Below are 17,413 nucleotides of genomic sequence, written 5' to 3' on the forward strand. Positions count from 1 at the left end.
TATCCATTTTTCCTAAGGTCAGCACCTGTCCTCTTGGGAAGACCATATTGGCTGAAGCAGAGAAGGCAACTAGCAAGAGGCAGGAGAAAACTTTTGAAATATCCCAGTCTTCTCAAAACCACCCTGCCCTCTCCTGGCTGTCCCAACATGTATTCGTTGCCTAGACAAGTTGTTCTGCAACCAGAACCAACCCCAGCTTTACTAGCCTTGGCATGAATCTATAACTTTGCATGCCCTAGTGAGGAGCATTATGCTGATTTTGCTGGGCCACAACCTCAAGCCTTTCTTCCCATATTCCCACTTTACTGCCTTATCACATCCACTTACTACCACATGCTTTCCGTGCTCTTCCTTGGCCTTGCTTCCAAACCTTGAGAGGAAAGGCAGATCCTGACTGTGGGTGGGTCTCTGCCGCAGTTATCACCAGCAGAATTGCCTGGCAAACTGCAGAGCAACAAGTCACTGCCAATCTATACGACTTCCACTGATGTGGTTGTGGTATCCATTTGTGCAGAGGTGCTCACCTGAGCCACCAAAGAGGTGTTTGCATGCTGTCATGGCTCTGATTGTGGCAGCTCAGGCAAGTATGTTCATATCAACAGAAGGAAGAAAACCCCTCAGCAGTACTATCACCAAAGCTGGGCTAGAGAATTGTATACCAATCCTCTAATACCACTTTGAGAGAGCATCCACATCTTGGTGGGGATAGGAAAGTCAGTAGAGGAGTATGTCCCAATTTTTCTGACTACAGTGACTTACAGGCTTGAATTTATGAAGCACGAAGAGTGGAAGTAGGAGTTTTGTGAACTGCATCCAAAGCCCCCAAAGCTGTAATGCTCCTTGGCTGTCAGAAATGGGCTGAACCTCAGAGAGTGCTGTATAGAACCTTCCACTGACTGCCACTCATTTGTTTATTATACCTCATCTCTCCCTGACATATCTGTGGTGTAACTTGGACCACTTACTCTTCTTTTTTTAAGGCAATAAGTTAGCAAAGGAAGTCAATGTAGTTGATTAATGAAGTTCATTAATCTGAGAATGTGAAACCTAGAAGAAACAAAGAACTAAAAGTAAATAACCAATGTGGTTTTATTTATTCTTTATTTAGTAATAGCACCCAAAGCTGCATTATATTAACAAAAGTAATAAAGCTTTCATATTTATTCCTACCAGTGCATTTCCAAATCCAGATGAAATGCTGGAAATAAGTAATGCTGCCATACCATGAACACAGGGTGTAAATCACAATGATACACAACTAACAAGTGAATCCCAATGTAATAAAACAGAAAGTTGTAGCTTAGGTATGAAACCTGTAACCTAAGGAACTGTGGCCATTTCTATTTCCACAAAATACCATAACAAAACATTGGCTGTAGGAACTACAAAGATAACATACTTAATGATACGTTTTGTATCATGTTATTGAATACCCCATGTTGGATGTACAACTTATAGCTATAGTGTGTGTTGGCTACAACTCTACAATAAGAATGTGTATTGCTTGTGTAACAGAAAGGGTCATGAAATGTGTGGACCTGTCTGCATGTTTAACAAAATGAAACAGCAATACAATAAACACTGCACCACATGTGAATATTGAAAATGGTTAAGTTATAAAGTCATTCATCCAAAAATCCAAATGCTTCAATGAAAGAAAGTATATAAAATGTAGTAAAACATAAATTACATTTAAAGGTCTGTACATGATTCATCCTGCAAATAGAAGCACAAAACCAGCACTTTGTACAGTAAATTGCTTATTTTGGTCTTCTAAAGTTCAAAGATTCATTTTGTCTAAAGAGGCAGGAAAAAACATGGTTTCACATGCAATCCAGCAGTAATTGTGGTAAATCAAGTAAGCCTATGACTCTGCACAAACCCCAACACTTTAACAATGTATGAACATACAATGTGGAGCTCTTTTCTGTACTTGATAACCAATATGCAATTAAGGTTGGATTGTTAAGTTAGTGCACACCTACAATATCCCCTACAATATCCCCATTTTTGGTTAACAGTGTATTAAGGCTGCTTGCTGCTGAAAATGCACAGCAGAGAAGGAATACTTTCATCCATAAATGCAGTCAGACGATTTTGTTTGGAAGCTTCTGTCACAGTCATTCATTGGGAATGATGAAAGAAAGCCATCCTCTCTCCTCTCATGGTATTCCACAAGATGCTGTGGATGCTATACGTCTATATGGGTTCAAAATCATTTGGATAAATTCATGGTAGAAAATTCCATCAAGGGCTATTAAACAGAAAAAAAATCCACTTCTGGCTTGGGAGGTCCCTAAGCCACAAATTGCTGGAGCCTGGGGAAATACCCTGGGGAAATTGCCCTTGCATCTTTCCTGGGTGGACATTATCGATGGCCTTTCACGACATGCCGCTGGGCTGGACAGACCTGTGGTCTGACCAAGCACAGTCAATTTTATGTTCAGATTCCTTACTTTTCTGGTTATTGTAATACAAACACAGATCAGTATTCTCAACTTGTTATTTTTTCAGACTCAAAAAGCAAATAACAATCTTGTGTCCATTATATCAAAGAGATAAATACTATTAACTAAGCTGTCCATCACATCCAGGGCACTTCTTTATGCTCAGAGCAATTCAGCAACCATGGCTGGATTCCTTTTTGTGTTATTGGTTTAAGCATAATTCACTAACATTACACTCACATATCATGATATACATGATGTGCAATGCTACTCTGCAATACGTTGCACAGCAACAGTACATAACTGAAAAGCAGCTTCCCTCAAGAACTGTAGAACAGTAAAAAAGATTAAATTCAGCAATTCTATACCATCGTATTTGGAAAATATGATGGTGGGAATGGTCAGTAAACCTGGTATATCATTACTGCTGCACTTTACACGGTTGTAGGGTTTTTAGTTTTGATTCTTTTAGCCAGATCAAAATCACTGCTAAGTGATTTAAGCCTAAGGATCTACAGTCTCCGTGCATGGAAGTGACGTGAAATTCTCAGTAATAAGGCCAAATTCCTTAGGCTTCTGATTGAATTTCTGCTTCGTCCATCTGAAGTGTGTCATTATCACCCAGCAATTCTGTTTCAGGAACAGAGCCCTCCTCTTCCTCCTCCTCCTGGACAGGATTCTGGGTGATGTCTTCCGTTCCATTGTGTGTGTCATCTGTGCCCTCTGAAAGCGGAGCAGCCCTGTCTGCCACTGATGCATTGGAAGGTGCCGTTGTTACGTAGCCTGTGCTGGTGGATCCACTCCCGCTGTGGTGGGAGCCTGGTTTGGGAATGATTTGGGGAGGCATTTGCTGAGGAGCCATCTGCACTGGAATTTGGACAGGATAAAAATTTGGCAAGTAAGCACCATAGGCAGGCATTGGCTGGTAACCATTGACTGGAATGTAGAGCTGAGGAGGTGGGACCATCGGTCTCATCTGCCCTTTCATTTGTATGAACTGTGGTTGAGGGAAAGCTGGAGTTTTCTGCTTTGGTCCAATGTACCTAGCATTGCTGACATTGCTAACAGGGCTTGTGCTGAGAGAACTTGTTTGTGTGGTGTTGCTTGCCCCAGAGGTTTGCGCTGAGCTGTTGTAATTAGAAAGGTTTCCCCATGTTCTTAGTCTGTTGTGTATATCTTTAAATCTTGGTCTTCTATTGGGAAATTCATTCCAACACTCCAACATCAAAGTGTATATCCATGTGGGGCAGTCATCAGGACATGGCAAAACCTGTCGATTCCTTATCATCTCAATGACATCCTGGTTAGAATAACCACAGTAAGGCTGCAGGCCATAGCTGAAAACTTCCCACAGGACAACTCCATATGACCATATATCTGAATCAATAGAAAACTTGCCATACATAATAGCCTCAGGGGACATCCACCGGATAGGAAGAAGGGAATTTCCCATCAGTTTGTAGTAATCAGCAGCGTAAACTTCCCTGAAAAGGCCTAAATCAGATATTTTCACATTCAGTTTATCAAACACCAGTATATTTCTAGTGGCCAAGTCCTTGTGGACAACATGGTGGCTTGAAAGATATTCCATTCCTGCAGCTATCTGAGTCACGATGTGGAAAAAATCTGCTGGTTCCAGAGTGGATTTTACTGTCTTGTCATCATCAGTGCTGCCAACATCTGAATGGGGAGATCTCATCACCAAGAACTCATGGAGGTCACTGTGGGAACAATAACTAAATATCATGCTTATGGGTTGTTCCTTCGTCACTATTCCCAGCAAACAAACAATGTTTGGGTGCTGCAATCGTGATCTCATCATTGCCTCATGTTTGAATTCTTCTCGAAGAGCCAGTTCTGCTTTGTCTTTAAGTGTCTTGATAGCAACAGCTTGCGTCTGTTCACCTGGTGCTGTACCAAAAAGATGTCCCTTGTAGACTTTGCCAAATCTCTCCTCTCCTAATTCCTCCATAAACCGCACAGTGGATAGATTGATTTCTTTAAGTTTAGCCTGAAATGAAGTAAAGAAAGCAATGTCACAATGTTATCTAAACGACAGAGTATCTTATTAAAGAAAAGCTCCTAGATGGCAGATGATCCTAGATGATAATCTAGGAGCTCCTAAAAGCTCCTAGATTAAAGAAAAGCTACTAGATGCTCCGAATGGATAATAAACTAGGTCAAAATGACTTCTAAGCTTTTTGTGTATTCACATCATATATTGATTTTACAGTTAACCTTGAAATGAATTATATTATTATCAGAAGTGTAAATTAAATTATGCTGCAAGTTGATGAGTGTAATTATTTCTACAAAGGAGCAACCATATTTTCTGCAAGCTAAATGAATAATCAGTTCAGAGTAAATCTGGCAAGCAATGATGTCTATTAGCTGCAGCTGCATGTGTCCTACAGATTGGCTCAGTGGTGCTCACTGGAGATTCATCAGAAAAGCTGTGGGCACTGGCTGAGGAGCTGGCAGCCTCAGGGCAAACTGAAACATCCTAAACCGAGAAGGAACAAAACCTCTCTCCTTCGATTCTGCAGTAGCAGATATGCTCTTTTTCTTCCATTGCACTACAGGAATGGCCACTGCCTGTGGGTAGCAGTACGTAGTATCCCTGCTGAGAAACTTCATGCTAGCTCTCTGATGAAAAGGGGCTGGAAGAGGAGCAGAAGCAAGAAGGAATTTCTCTCTAGTACATGAAGGAGAAGGTGGCAAACTCAAGAGTGCAGCTGGCAGGGAAAGCAAGGAAGTTTGTGATGGTGATCTAATGGGTCCATCCTGACCATCTCTATGGGCTTAAGGAGTCCCCAGATGAGACAGATGCAGCTGGCACAGCTTCACACACAGGCCATCACAGCAGAAAGGAGCAGGGCAGGCTGGAAAGGGGCTTTAACAGGTGATTTGGGAGCAAACTCTTATTTTAGCTGCCAACAGACTGGACCAGAAAGTTTCCAGCACAGCCCAGACTCAGCCATTAAACCTCCCCCTTATCACACAAAATCAATACAATTTGTTGCAACTGGTAATATCCTGCAAATATTCCACAGTTTCCTGAACAGATGTTGTCAATTGTTTCAAATTAAGCATTGTTTTTTAGAGCTTGCAGCTTGTAAATGCTGTGATTAAAAATTCAGCATTAGCTCTGACCAGGATTTTAGCACAGAGATCAGTTAGTTGACCCAGAAAATCATATGCAGGGGCTGACATCTGTAGACAGGAGTTCAAAGGCATTTTATTTTCACCATCTTTTGTGACACACAGCCTCAGAAACATATTGCACCCTGGCTCAGCCACCTGCACAGTGGTGGTTCAGAATACCAGTGGACTGAGCTGATGGATTAGACAAGAAACCCCACTGTGCATCCTGCTTTAAACAAGCAAACCAGCTGTGTCATTACCAGGAGTGAAAATGAGCTGTAGGCTGAAGACTGGATCAGAAATAGCATTTCTAGTTACTGAGACAGCAGGCAGAATGGGAATTGGCAGGTAAGGACAAATGTCACAAAATACTTTGTCCTGAAAGCTGTTGCCCGAGGCTGGGATTTCTAGATACAGATAGTGAGTGCAAGACCTGTTTTTCACTAAAGCAGATGGCCAGCATGGTATGGAAGTCACATCCCTCACAATACAGCTCAATTTGAACACCAGTAACCTGAGGCACTAAAAATCATGACATTTTAGAAATACGTGGCCTAAGCAAATTCTGGAAAAAATACCTGTTTGTGTTGATTAATGAGTGGCATTTCCATGTCCTGGCTGGGAGATGCCATCAGCTGGCGACGCTGTGGTGTAGCAGCAGATCCCTTCTGCTTGTTTCTGCACATGCACACCAGGAAGAACAGGCAGGCGATAACCAGAGGGATGGCTATGCTGGGAACCAGGATATAGAGGATTCCCATTTTACTGTTGTCACGTGGACCTGTCAGGCACAGAAATGTTCATTGTTTACAATAAGTAATTTTAATGCATCCTATAGGAAAGAAACAAAACAAACACAAAAGCAAACAACAACTGCAGTATGATTATTAATACTGTATTTTTTTTAAAAAATAAATGCCTATAACTTGCAAACAGAAGTCACATTACTGCCTCCCCCTTCTCTGTAATTTTCCATTAAATATTTCAAACAAGTTTCAATGGACATAGCAACTAACAGTATGAAGATAAATTAGGAGCCCCACATTTAATGTACTGTAACAGTACGTGTTTTATTTCACTTTTCTTTTGAGGATTCCAGTTGTGGAAACTGCAGTACATAGACCAGAGTATCATTGCATTATCTTGTACAGGAATAAAAACCAAATGAGTAGTCTTCATCACAGTATATAAAGCGGTGAAAAAAATGTGATAAACCATAGCACAACACTGAAGTCTGTCATCAGCCATTTCATCAGTACATTGCCCACTTTCTGCCTCCACTGGTAGAATAAAATAAATTTTCTGCACAGAATAAAATAAATCTCACTTCTCATTGGCAGAGATATTATTTGTTCCTTTTATGTTACAGTGAGAGAGGTATGAAAGAGCCATCAGTACACTTACTAATACTTTTATAGAACCTTCTTCTTGATACTTACAGAGTCTAGGACAGCATAGTAATGTCCAAAATTTTCAGTGGAACTGCCTGAGATGTTTTTTGCAATCCATAGTTTTGCTATTTGTGGCTACTGCTTTCACCCAACCACATCTTTATACTACGTCACATGCAACATAGAAATTTATTAAAAATGTCAAATTAAGTTACTGTAAAAAAATGAAATAACTAAGAAATTTCCTCAATTTTTAGCACTCTTAAATATCCAAGCAGCCTGTAACACAACCACTGTTATGGCTTCTATGGTACACGTGTTACTGCAGGAAACATGCTTTTCTTTCTAATGAAGCACAGTTATTAAGTTGCTTTGTCATGTCTAAATACTGCTACCACTGTAACAGCTCTAGAGTGAAGGCTGTACCTGTACAGGGAAGTGAGAGGGACAGTATTAAGCTGAGAGAGCTCTGCTTTTCATTTTTGCTATCAGTAGTGCAGTACAGAGCCACCAGCAGACAGCATGGGACTTTTCTGATAAGGTCAAGTTTTACAGTATCCCTGCTTCTGCACTTCACAGTTTCCTTCCAACCAAGCATGACACTGTATCTCCCTCTACAGGACCTAAAAAATCCTTGCTGTCTGCAAGATGCCATTGAATAGCATGAGCAAACCAAACATACAGGTGTAAGTACGTCAAGTCTGGCATCTGACAAGCTGGAATCATAGAATCATAGAATAGTTAGGGTTGGAAAGGACCTTAAGATCATCTAGGTCCAACCCCCCTGCCAATACAAACTGCAGCAGTGTTGTTTATTATTACCTCAGCTTAAGCACACAATATGTAATAAAAAAGGGTCGCAGTATCTCAGTTACAAGCTCTGATCTCCAGAAAATACTAAACACCAACCACACAAAACAAGGGTGCTGTATAACAGCATAACATTTGAAACCATAACCTTCTTAAGTGAATTATACTTTTAGAAATAGGGAACATTCAAAATTATACATGATTTGGGAAAGTAGGGGGAAAAAAGAAAGAGAATACATACTACAAGAAGGTATGTCACACAGTTCCATGCGTACGTTTTTGTTCTTTGTAAAACACCAGGGCCCATCCATCTGACCTCCAGGATTTCGACAATATGCATGTCCTCCACCTATCTCTGGAAACTGTGTGCTTGTCAGATCATGGTTGTGGGGACTCTGGGAGTCCCAGAGTTGGCAAGTGTGGCCAGACTTAGTAACGCTGACCGTCCCTCTGTAGTCTGCTCCAGAACCATTGTAGCACTGATGATCTGCAACACAAGGTTTGACAAAACATTGCAAGTAACAAAACAATCAAAGGCCAGCAAGACCAAAAGGATTTTAATGCACAGACCACATATGCAAAATGTGCTTGAAGTCAGGTACTTCAAGACTGAAATGAAAGCTGTGGGATTTGAATTTTCCGTTTTGTGGGTATCGGTACTTTTGCACCCAGTTATTTCTGGTTTCTGCTCTGGAGTGATCAATTGCTAGCAAACAGAGTAGGCAGAAAAACTGTTAGCACATAATTAGTGACCCAGGAACAGCCAATGTACTCCTGGATGCAAATATAACTTCACAGAAGCGAGATCAATGTTTTTATCCGTCCTGTGTAGGTGAAGAAAGACAATTACACTTCTTGCTTAATTTACAGGATTATATTCTTGTGGATTTCCATATGGAAAGGGTGAACATTAAAAGTTTAATTTCTTAACAGATTTTTCCAGTAAATTTCCCATAGTCTTTTTGAGGTTTACTGATAGGTTAACCTAACTCAAAAATAGCTTCATGGGGGGACTCACTCAGAAAGGCAAAGACTGAGCCAGAGGTGGGGCAAGCATGTGGGAAGGGAAGCCTGAAATGCACTGTAAATATGAGTCAAAATGAGCTGTGTGAAAATGAAGTTTTATAGCCCAGGGCGGTTGATATAACCCTTTTCAGTACTAAGCAACATCCTTTAAACTTCCTCACCATCCTAACTATACTTTACAACAGTGCAAGATTATGGTCAGTATTAACATGTTAAGAAGTAGCAGCATCCAGTATATCAGTACTTTCTTTACAAAAACCATGACTATAAAAATACTGCTTCTCAGACCCAACCTGAGAAAGCCACAAATACTACTTTTTCCCAGTGAAGAAACACCTGGACTTACATCGGCTGAGCCTTTCCACAGGGATTCCAATCCTTATGCAGTTGGCAGCTTCCAAGGTATCAGGTCTTGGGAGATCCTCACACTTAGGCAACTGTAGCTGCATCAAGATGAGGGGGTTTGACCTAGCAATGTTGTACTCCTGCCTACAGAGATCATTCTCCAGAACTTCACATTCATCCCGGCACAGCTCCCGCGGCTTAGGTGTCCGAGAGCGCTCGTCACACAGGGGAAACACAAAGTGGCAGAAGGATGGTATAGCGAACTGTGAACACTGATCAGACAAATGTGTGGAAGTGCCAATCATGGTAAATGCAGCTGCAAAGGAACAAAAATACTGCTTAATTCACAAAAAGTATGAAAATTCTTTGTGTAATTTGCTTTTTATAACTTTTGTCTTCTCTTGAGGGTCTGAAAGCCCACTGAGCAGTGGGGAAATGAGGTAATTTCTGCTGTAAAGGAGAGCTGACAAATGCAGAAAGCAAATCCAGCATTCCAGTGTCCCTCTGACATCTGAACAGAGCTTGCAGACCTCAGTTTACCCAAATGACTAGCACTGAGCAAACTGTTGGCACCTGACTAATTTTAACTTGCAAAGATAAAAAGTAAAGAAAAGATACACTTGCCAGGATGCTAACATGTATTTCCTGAATTCCTAATTAGGAAAAATCTCAACATGGATCACCTAGCTTCCTCCTCCTGTAGAAACTCTGACAAGTGTTTTTTTAAGGCTTAACAGGCAAAAGGAAGCGCGTCACTGGTATTTGGGGAGACATTAATAGACATGAAAAGCCTAAGAGGCAGCAGTTTGGGGAAAAACGCAATCAATCTCAGCATACTGATCACATTAAGATGAATGTCGTAGTGAACTAGGGACTTCTTCTTCCAAGGTCTCAGCATCTACGCACTAATGTTTATCTGAAAGTTTCCTTGCACATTGCAAAGAAAGGACCAATGTGCATGTGCGTCATGTATCTGGGAATGAGCCAAGCTTTAAATGGAGAAATATTCATTGATGATTTGGAAAGCATTATTTGTGAGTGAGGCTTGCTAGACTGCATGTTCCACCAACGCACACTGTAAAAAAAGAGAAAATGAGCAGTTGAAGTAATTCAGCAGTCTATTTACAACCTAGAAATCAATTCTTTTCCTCTTGTCCAGCTCTCTCCTTTCAACCATCTACTTCCTGCTGCTACCTGCTATCAGACTGTCTCCTGTTTACTCCTAAACATCACACATGCAGTAAGCAGCTCCAACTCCAGCCTTTCGTACTGTTTACACCTCTTCTTATTTTAATACAGAAATACTAACACAGAAATATAAACATTTATCCGCCACGTAGGGGAAAATGAGTGCACGCATGATATCAGGTCTCAAATGACATCTGCGATGCGCTTGTCCCAAAGACTAGCAGGGAAAAAAATAAGCTTGGAGGAATTAAGAAGTCACTCTTACTGTTTGAAACACCAAACTAATTTTTATGGATGTATTACGGAACTTAGACTGGCATGAGCGAGAAGTGCACAATTCACAATCATGTCCTTATTTTACTGGCAGATGCAAAAGCCAGCAGGACTGTTTGGTGGCATCTAAGGGTTTTATTTTGTTTAGTTAATAAACAGATAGTAAACAGCACAGGAAACACTTTGCAAGCCACACATATCCACTGGTCAGCAGTCAGGTCCATGCACTCTTTATTGCTGGCCTTTCAGTCTTTCAAGTCATGTCTCAAGGTTTTCTCCAGACATGTACTATTGTTAATAGAAGGCTGCAATTCCCACCTAAGCACATGGTCAGGACTGAACAGCATCAGGGGTATAGGGACAAAGGGAATGTATCTCACACATCAGCACAGCAGGGAAATAAGAATCTAGAACGAAAATTCCCCCGTTCCTATAAACTTCTTAAATGTTCTTGGCATTGGGCAGTAGGTGTCGCCGTTTCTCATGCACAGTTTTCCCAGAACACACAAAGGCGCCAAAACCTGAGTTTAAAAGGTATGGGCAAAAGTATAAGCAACATCTCAGCCAATTTTTTTGTTCGCTTGTTTTTAAATCTAATAAATTACTGCAATTTCAAAAAAATCCTGTCATTTTAACAGAGAACACTGTCTGAATGCATTCTTCGTTTGCATGTAAGTAGACTTGGAAGAAACAAGTCTGCTGTGAAATCCTCAGGGTTATTTTGCATAAAACATTTGGTCTGCCCTTCAGGTGTATATAATTTGAAAATGCTATATTGTTAATGGATTATCATTACTGCCTAGCTAGGCACTGGGCAGCCCTACATGATGGTTCACAGAGTTTTTCTAAAAAAGAAAGGTTCCATCAGAAATTCTCCTCAACTCGAGGACAGAGTCCCAGATCCCAGCCTCCAAAATCTAACCATCACTGGTATTAGGGATCCAGCAGCCAGACGTTGTATATCCCAGAAGCAAGTATAACTTGATGCTGGAAGAAGTTTTTGCATTGTTTTTTTTTTTTTTTTTTTTTATTGTTTAGGGTTTTGTTGTTGGTGGTGGGGGTTGATTGGTAGGTTAGGTTTCTGTTGGTTTCTTTTTTTTTGGGGGGGGGGGGAGGGTTTGGTGGTGGTGGTGTGGTTTTGATTGCTGATTGGTTTTTTTTTCTTTTTTAAGGACATTATGAACCTAATTCAGAGTTACAGATTTCACCATTTCAGATAGCTGAACATTTCCATAATGCTGAAAAACATCCAAACAGGGCAACGATTATGTCATAGAAAAAACTGTATCCATAGTATGTATTAACTAACGACATAATGATAAACAGGCTGGAAAACCAACAAAGTACAGGAGAAAGGAGGGAGGGGAATGAGTCACAACAGCCCAAGGAGAGGTCCACACCTGAATTTTGCCAGTCCCATCATGTGATCACCATCTCAAGAACAGCAAAAAACCTGACCTGGTGTTCTTTCAAAGGCCTTAAAGATAATGTCTTTAAGGAGATAGAGCTGACAAAGTCAAACATTTTCTGGCAACCAGCTATGTTAAAATTGCAGATTCACTTAACCATATATGGTCAGATGCAAATAAGCTCCTGCAGGAATGAGTTAATTTGCCATATATTATGATAAACAGTTTATTCCATGGGTTCATTTGCTTGCTCTACTTGTTTACATCAGAGTCACAGCTGCTCATGTCAGCTAACTGAGGTCCAGTGAAAAAACCCATGTTCATGTACAGATCACTAAAAGTCACGGAAGTTTTGGATGCAAGCTTGTGACTCTGTATTAAAACAATGATCAAAGAAACAATCAGTAGGTGCAGATCACAAGAAGATTGACTCTTGTTTGAAATCCAGACTCTGCCAGGATTATGCAACAGCAGAGGAAACCCAAGGGAACCCAATACCTTTTTAGTACATCATAAATCATTTTCCAAAAAAATCTTCTATTTGAATCTATCATGCAAAATGCTCAAGAACAAACTACCAGCTGTTAAAAAGTTAATGCTCTGACATTTTACTTAAGGACAGCAGATACTCATCTTCCTGGCTTCAAATTTTGCTAACTGCACAAGTGTGTAACTGGCTCACCTTCTCTGAACCTTAATATAAGGATGTCCTAGTCATTGACTGATAACGCTGAAAAGGATGAGAGCATTATTTATACTTGAATTGGTACTTTCACAAATGTTTTTTGCTCTGCTATTAAAACTGCATAAGCTTACCAGTAATTCGGTTTTCAATTTCCCCTTGCATCTGGAGGGAGTCCACATAAATGGTCCTGTTTCCAATGATTCGTGCACACGCAATTCCCCTGTATGGCTGACAGAACCCATCTTCATGGTAATCTTCTCTGCAAAAGACAGGTTAGGATTTTATAAGCAGTTGTCTAGCTGTCCCCAACGAATTTTTACAAAATATATTCTTATAATGGAGAAAACGCAAAAGACTAAATCTGAAATTTTTCCGTTCCCCAGGTGCAGCTTTCCCTTCCGATTCTTCCTATCTACCTTAAAAGTATTAATGAGGCACTTTGTAAATAGCTTATTAGAGAAAGAAGCAAACCAAAACCCAAGATTAATTTAAAAATCATATGCTATTAGTAATAGGATTTGGCAGGTGAATCTCTTAAAAAGCCTTTTGATTGAGACAGCAACACAGATCTTGTTACATGTCCCCATGCATTTTTGGCATCTAGCAGCACCAAGCACAGTTAGGCAAACAGTGGGCTCTCTTCTCCCACTTATATATACCCCTCTTCATTTTCTCTAGTGACCACCAGAAGAGATCTTTTGCCAAGCTTTAATTAAAACATGGAATAATTTAAATTCTGAATTAGGTAAACAGGATAAAAAGTAATCAAAGTTTTAACCTCCCTTCCTCTTTTCTCTAGTTAGAGTCTATGCCAAATTCCTTTTTCAACATATATTTTAATAAATTTTTCAATTCAGAGAGGTTTTGGGCCAGATTTTATTCCCTTACATCAACACAAATATTTTGGCATGAAAGCACTAGCCTTAAGGCTCAGTGGCTCAACATATCATCCCCAAAGCTCCAGTATATAATACACAGCTGAGCTGTATATTGTAGCACTGAAAGGGGCTTCAGAGTGAGAGTACTCTCAGAGTTAATATTCATTATGCCATGTGTTTCCTCTGGCACAGCATAGCCTCTCTGCTAGGATTCACTAGCCTGATGGATTCACATCATGTCATTCACTGCATGATGGCCCAAAAGAGACATAAAACATAGTACAGAAAGCTATGACTCTAGAATAATCTTAGGACACCCAAAACCTTAACCAGCTTTTGTAGCTAAACAATCAGTTTAAAACTCTGAGGCACCTCTCTGATATAGACAATTTTTGAGGAATTACTTCAATACTCTTCTGCACCTTGTACTTCATTATCTAATCATAGACTCAGCTAGGTTAGAAAAGACCTTTAAGATCAAGTCCAACCACTAAACCATGTCACTGAGGGCCTCATCTACACAGGTCTCGAACACTTCCTGGGACGGTGATTCCACTACTTCCCTGGGCAGCCTGTTCCAATACCTGATCACCCTTTCAGTGAATAAATTTTTCTAAATATCCAGTCTAAATCTCCCTGGATATCTATACCTGTTTCGGTCACGCGTGTTTCCACTTCTTTTGCAAATACATTTACCCTTCCTTAGGGTGCCACATGAGCAGGGCAAAGCAGTCAGTGAACAGATGTTAAAACACGTAACTTCAGCTGGCGAAATCAGCATGAAAACCTGCTGCCTGACAACAGCTAACCATGATGAGCCTATCACTCAACACCTACACAGTATCAAGTGCAGCCCATTATTTCCAATATCTTATTCTGTCTTAGGAGCCTCTTTTCATTTTTCCTCTAGCGCATCTCCCTGATAAAGCTCATCTCTTCAGGGAAATCCTACCAGTATTTCTTAAAGTATAAACTCTTTTGGCAGTGGAAGAATGGGCAGGACTGCTCATACAGTGTAGACAAAAGATCAAACCATTGATCACTACTTGAGCAGCACCTTTCCCTATCCTCTCAGAAAGACAACGACTTGACAAGACCCAATCCACCACACAGCTGCTAGATAAACCATGGTCATATGAAGTGTCTCATGCAGTTGTTGTCCTGATCTGGCCTTTATTTCCTATCACAGTATGATTCTTAAGTATTCATAAAGCAACATTTTACCTACAAACTCTGAAACAAGTTCTGCTTCCAACAAAGATATGTAAGTTTCTTATTATGGTGGGTGAAGTAAAGGAGTCGTCTTTCAGGATCAATTAATTCCTGCAGGGAAATTATTTCACTCTCATAAAACCCCCTCTACTTTTGCAACAGTTGCATCATGCCTGAAGGGACAAGAATATCAAAGCATTCTGTCTGTGCCTATTATCCTTGTGTTTTATGATCCTTAACCACCTCAGCAATTCCCATAAGTAGCTGACTGAAAATGAAACCTCTATTTGACCTCCTGCTCAAGAGCAAATTCATACCCCTATCCTGCAGAACAAAGTCTGTAATGTATCTAACTGAAACGATACCTCACACTTCAAATCTTACTGCAGAGCAATCTTGCCAGCACAAAAAAAAAAAAACAAACCACAACCCAACACCCCCAAACCAACAACAACAACAAAAATCCCAAGCAAAAACTATAAAAAACAGCACTCCAAACAGCATGGGTTTGGTGACAGAAGTTGTGTGATCTCTTGCTTAGCTCAGTTTATTTATTTCTGTAAACAAGCTTTTAAATACAGCTTAGATACTATATATACACACATATGCTTACCTCTCCCATGTTGTAGTCAACTGCTGATTAAACTAAACTGGATATGACCATTACCATGGATGCAAGCAAATGTAAACAGTAACCTGATGTTAGATACTCTAACAGAAGCTGGGCTGTTATTCTACATGCATCTTTGTCAGGTCAGGAAACTCAGCGAATACCATTTGACTAATAGTAAAGTTGAGGGGACAAAATTACATTAGTCTTTTTAGGAAAATAGTTTATTTCAATAAAGCAGTAGAAATAGCAGCATTTACAGTTTCCTTACAGATTACTCTTACCCTCAGCTACATGTACACTCAGCACATGGCAAAACATCCACAGCAAAAAGCTACATGGAGTGAATCTGATAAAATAGTGCAGGTGCAGCGTCACACTCAGTTCAAATAGGAGTCTTTGAAACCACGTGAGACTTTTGACTCGTGCTCCAAACCATATGACAGCAATTCAGCCACTGCTCAGAGCAAGAGTTAAAAGCTGCTGAAAATAGGTAGAAATACTGACTTTTCAATTTCCTGCTGTTTGAGCTGTAAATTCAGCTCAAGAACCCTGGTAAAAACAGGTATTTGACTCCACAGGAGGGATCCAGAAGAGTTCAATTTGTTCCATTTGCGGGATTCTTACAAGCTAACTGCCAGAGGTGCTTTTTTACCTTTGCTCCTTGTTGGTTTGCTCTGAATGTTTCAAGATGGCATTACCTTTTCTCACTACTGATTTTATTCCATTTTTATATAACTTTTTTTGTTTGTTTGTTTTACAAAATAGAGTCAGGAACACCATAAGCGTTGATCATCTTTTTTCACCTTTGTGGAGGGCAGCATTTCCAGGCAGCCCACCTGGAAAGCAGCACACAATTAGAGCGGAGGTAAGATTTCTTGTCTTAGTGAGAGAACTCTCCCCTCCCAGCTAGTTGTCAGATGTATGACCAAAGTTTGGATTTAAAAATAAAATCATAAAGAATCTGACAGACCCTCTATTCCTAAAATCACAACTTCCATTTCTTAAGATCAATGCCGTTATTTCTTCCATGCCCATAAGGTGATCTTCTGCCAGAATAATAAAGTTAAGATCTAGCCTTTTTAATATAAAGCTAAAGCAGGAGAACCTTTTATTTCAGGCATGGACAAGTAATACCAAAACATTCATACTACTTTTATATACAACATGGAGTGTCTCTAAGATTGAACAGGCTTAACATGTCTGGAAACATCTTGAAGACAATAAGACATTTACAAATTCCTTTTCACACATGCACTTCACTGCCTGATTAAACACAATCTGCCTTCAGGTTTGTGGGCAGAAGTCTGTATGAAATGGAGAATTAACCATATAGGCAATGTAGAAGAAATACGCAGGTTCAGTGGTACGATGCCAGTTCAATCTCTTCCCTCTAACAGAAATCATAACTTCTGGGACATCTGGATTTATAAAGGAAGCACTGGAAGAACTAGATGCCTCTGAATAGGAATAAAACCCAGGAGGCATGAATAGGAATCTCTCTAGATGGTGGTCATGCAGAACTTCCATACAGCAGGTTGCTATCTGCTCTAGAAGTATGTGGAGAGATTTCTAGGTGTATTAAAAATGCTGCAAAAACATACTTACTTCGCCACCCCCACCCTTGCATTAAGCTTTACTTTGATTTCACATGTGACAGAGAAAGAACACTGAACAAAAGACTACAAAAGAAAATACCTAGTAAACACAGAGGCTTCTCTTATTAGAAAATCTGAAATGCTGAAAGAACACATCTGTATGATACACGCTGTATGATATCTATGTAGCACAACCCATTGTATGTGACTGTCACATCTGATCAGTCCAGAGGGCATATGAAACAAAAAGTCTCAGTAAATAAGAGGCAATTGTGGAAAATGTTCAACACTAAAATCATCGTAAGCATATAAGTCTGATAAGGGCTTTCAGTATGTATTTGATGCCCCTGAAAACACACTAAGTGCAGACCTAGTGATTTTGCTGAAAAACAGAGAA

At 40.1% G+C, this 17,413-nt stretch overlaps 1 protein-coding gene across 1 annotated transcript in view; it reads right to left on the minus strand.

Moving 5' to 3' along the window:
- Positions 1–3,015: 3,015 nt before the first annotated feature.
- The window catches only part of ROR2 (receptor tyrosine kinase like orphan receptor 2), a gene marked incomplete at both ends in the record, with an annotated part of 173,488 nt that continues 159,090 nt past the window's right edge, over positions 3,016–17,413 (minus strand). The window contains 5 exons of the mRNA XM_080637583.1: positions 3,016–4,458; positions 6,170–6,372; positions 8,034–8,279; positions 9,165–9,479; positions 12,850–12,977. Of these exons, the coding sequence (XP_080493709.1) occupies positions 3,016–4,458; positions 6,170–6,372; positions 8,034–8,279; positions 9,165–9,479; positions 12,850–12,977 (2,335 nt within the window). The remainder of the gene's footprint in view (positions 4,459–6,169; positions 6,373–8,033; positions 8,280–9,164; positions 9,480–12,849; positions 12,978–17,413) is intronic.

The sequence above is a fragment of the Psittacula echo genome (assembly GCF_963264785.1).
Source record: "Psittacula echo genome assembly, chromosome: Z".
Taxonomy (NCBI): Eukaryota; Metazoa; Chordata; class Aves; order Psittaciformes; family Psittacidae; genus Psittacula; species Psittacula echo.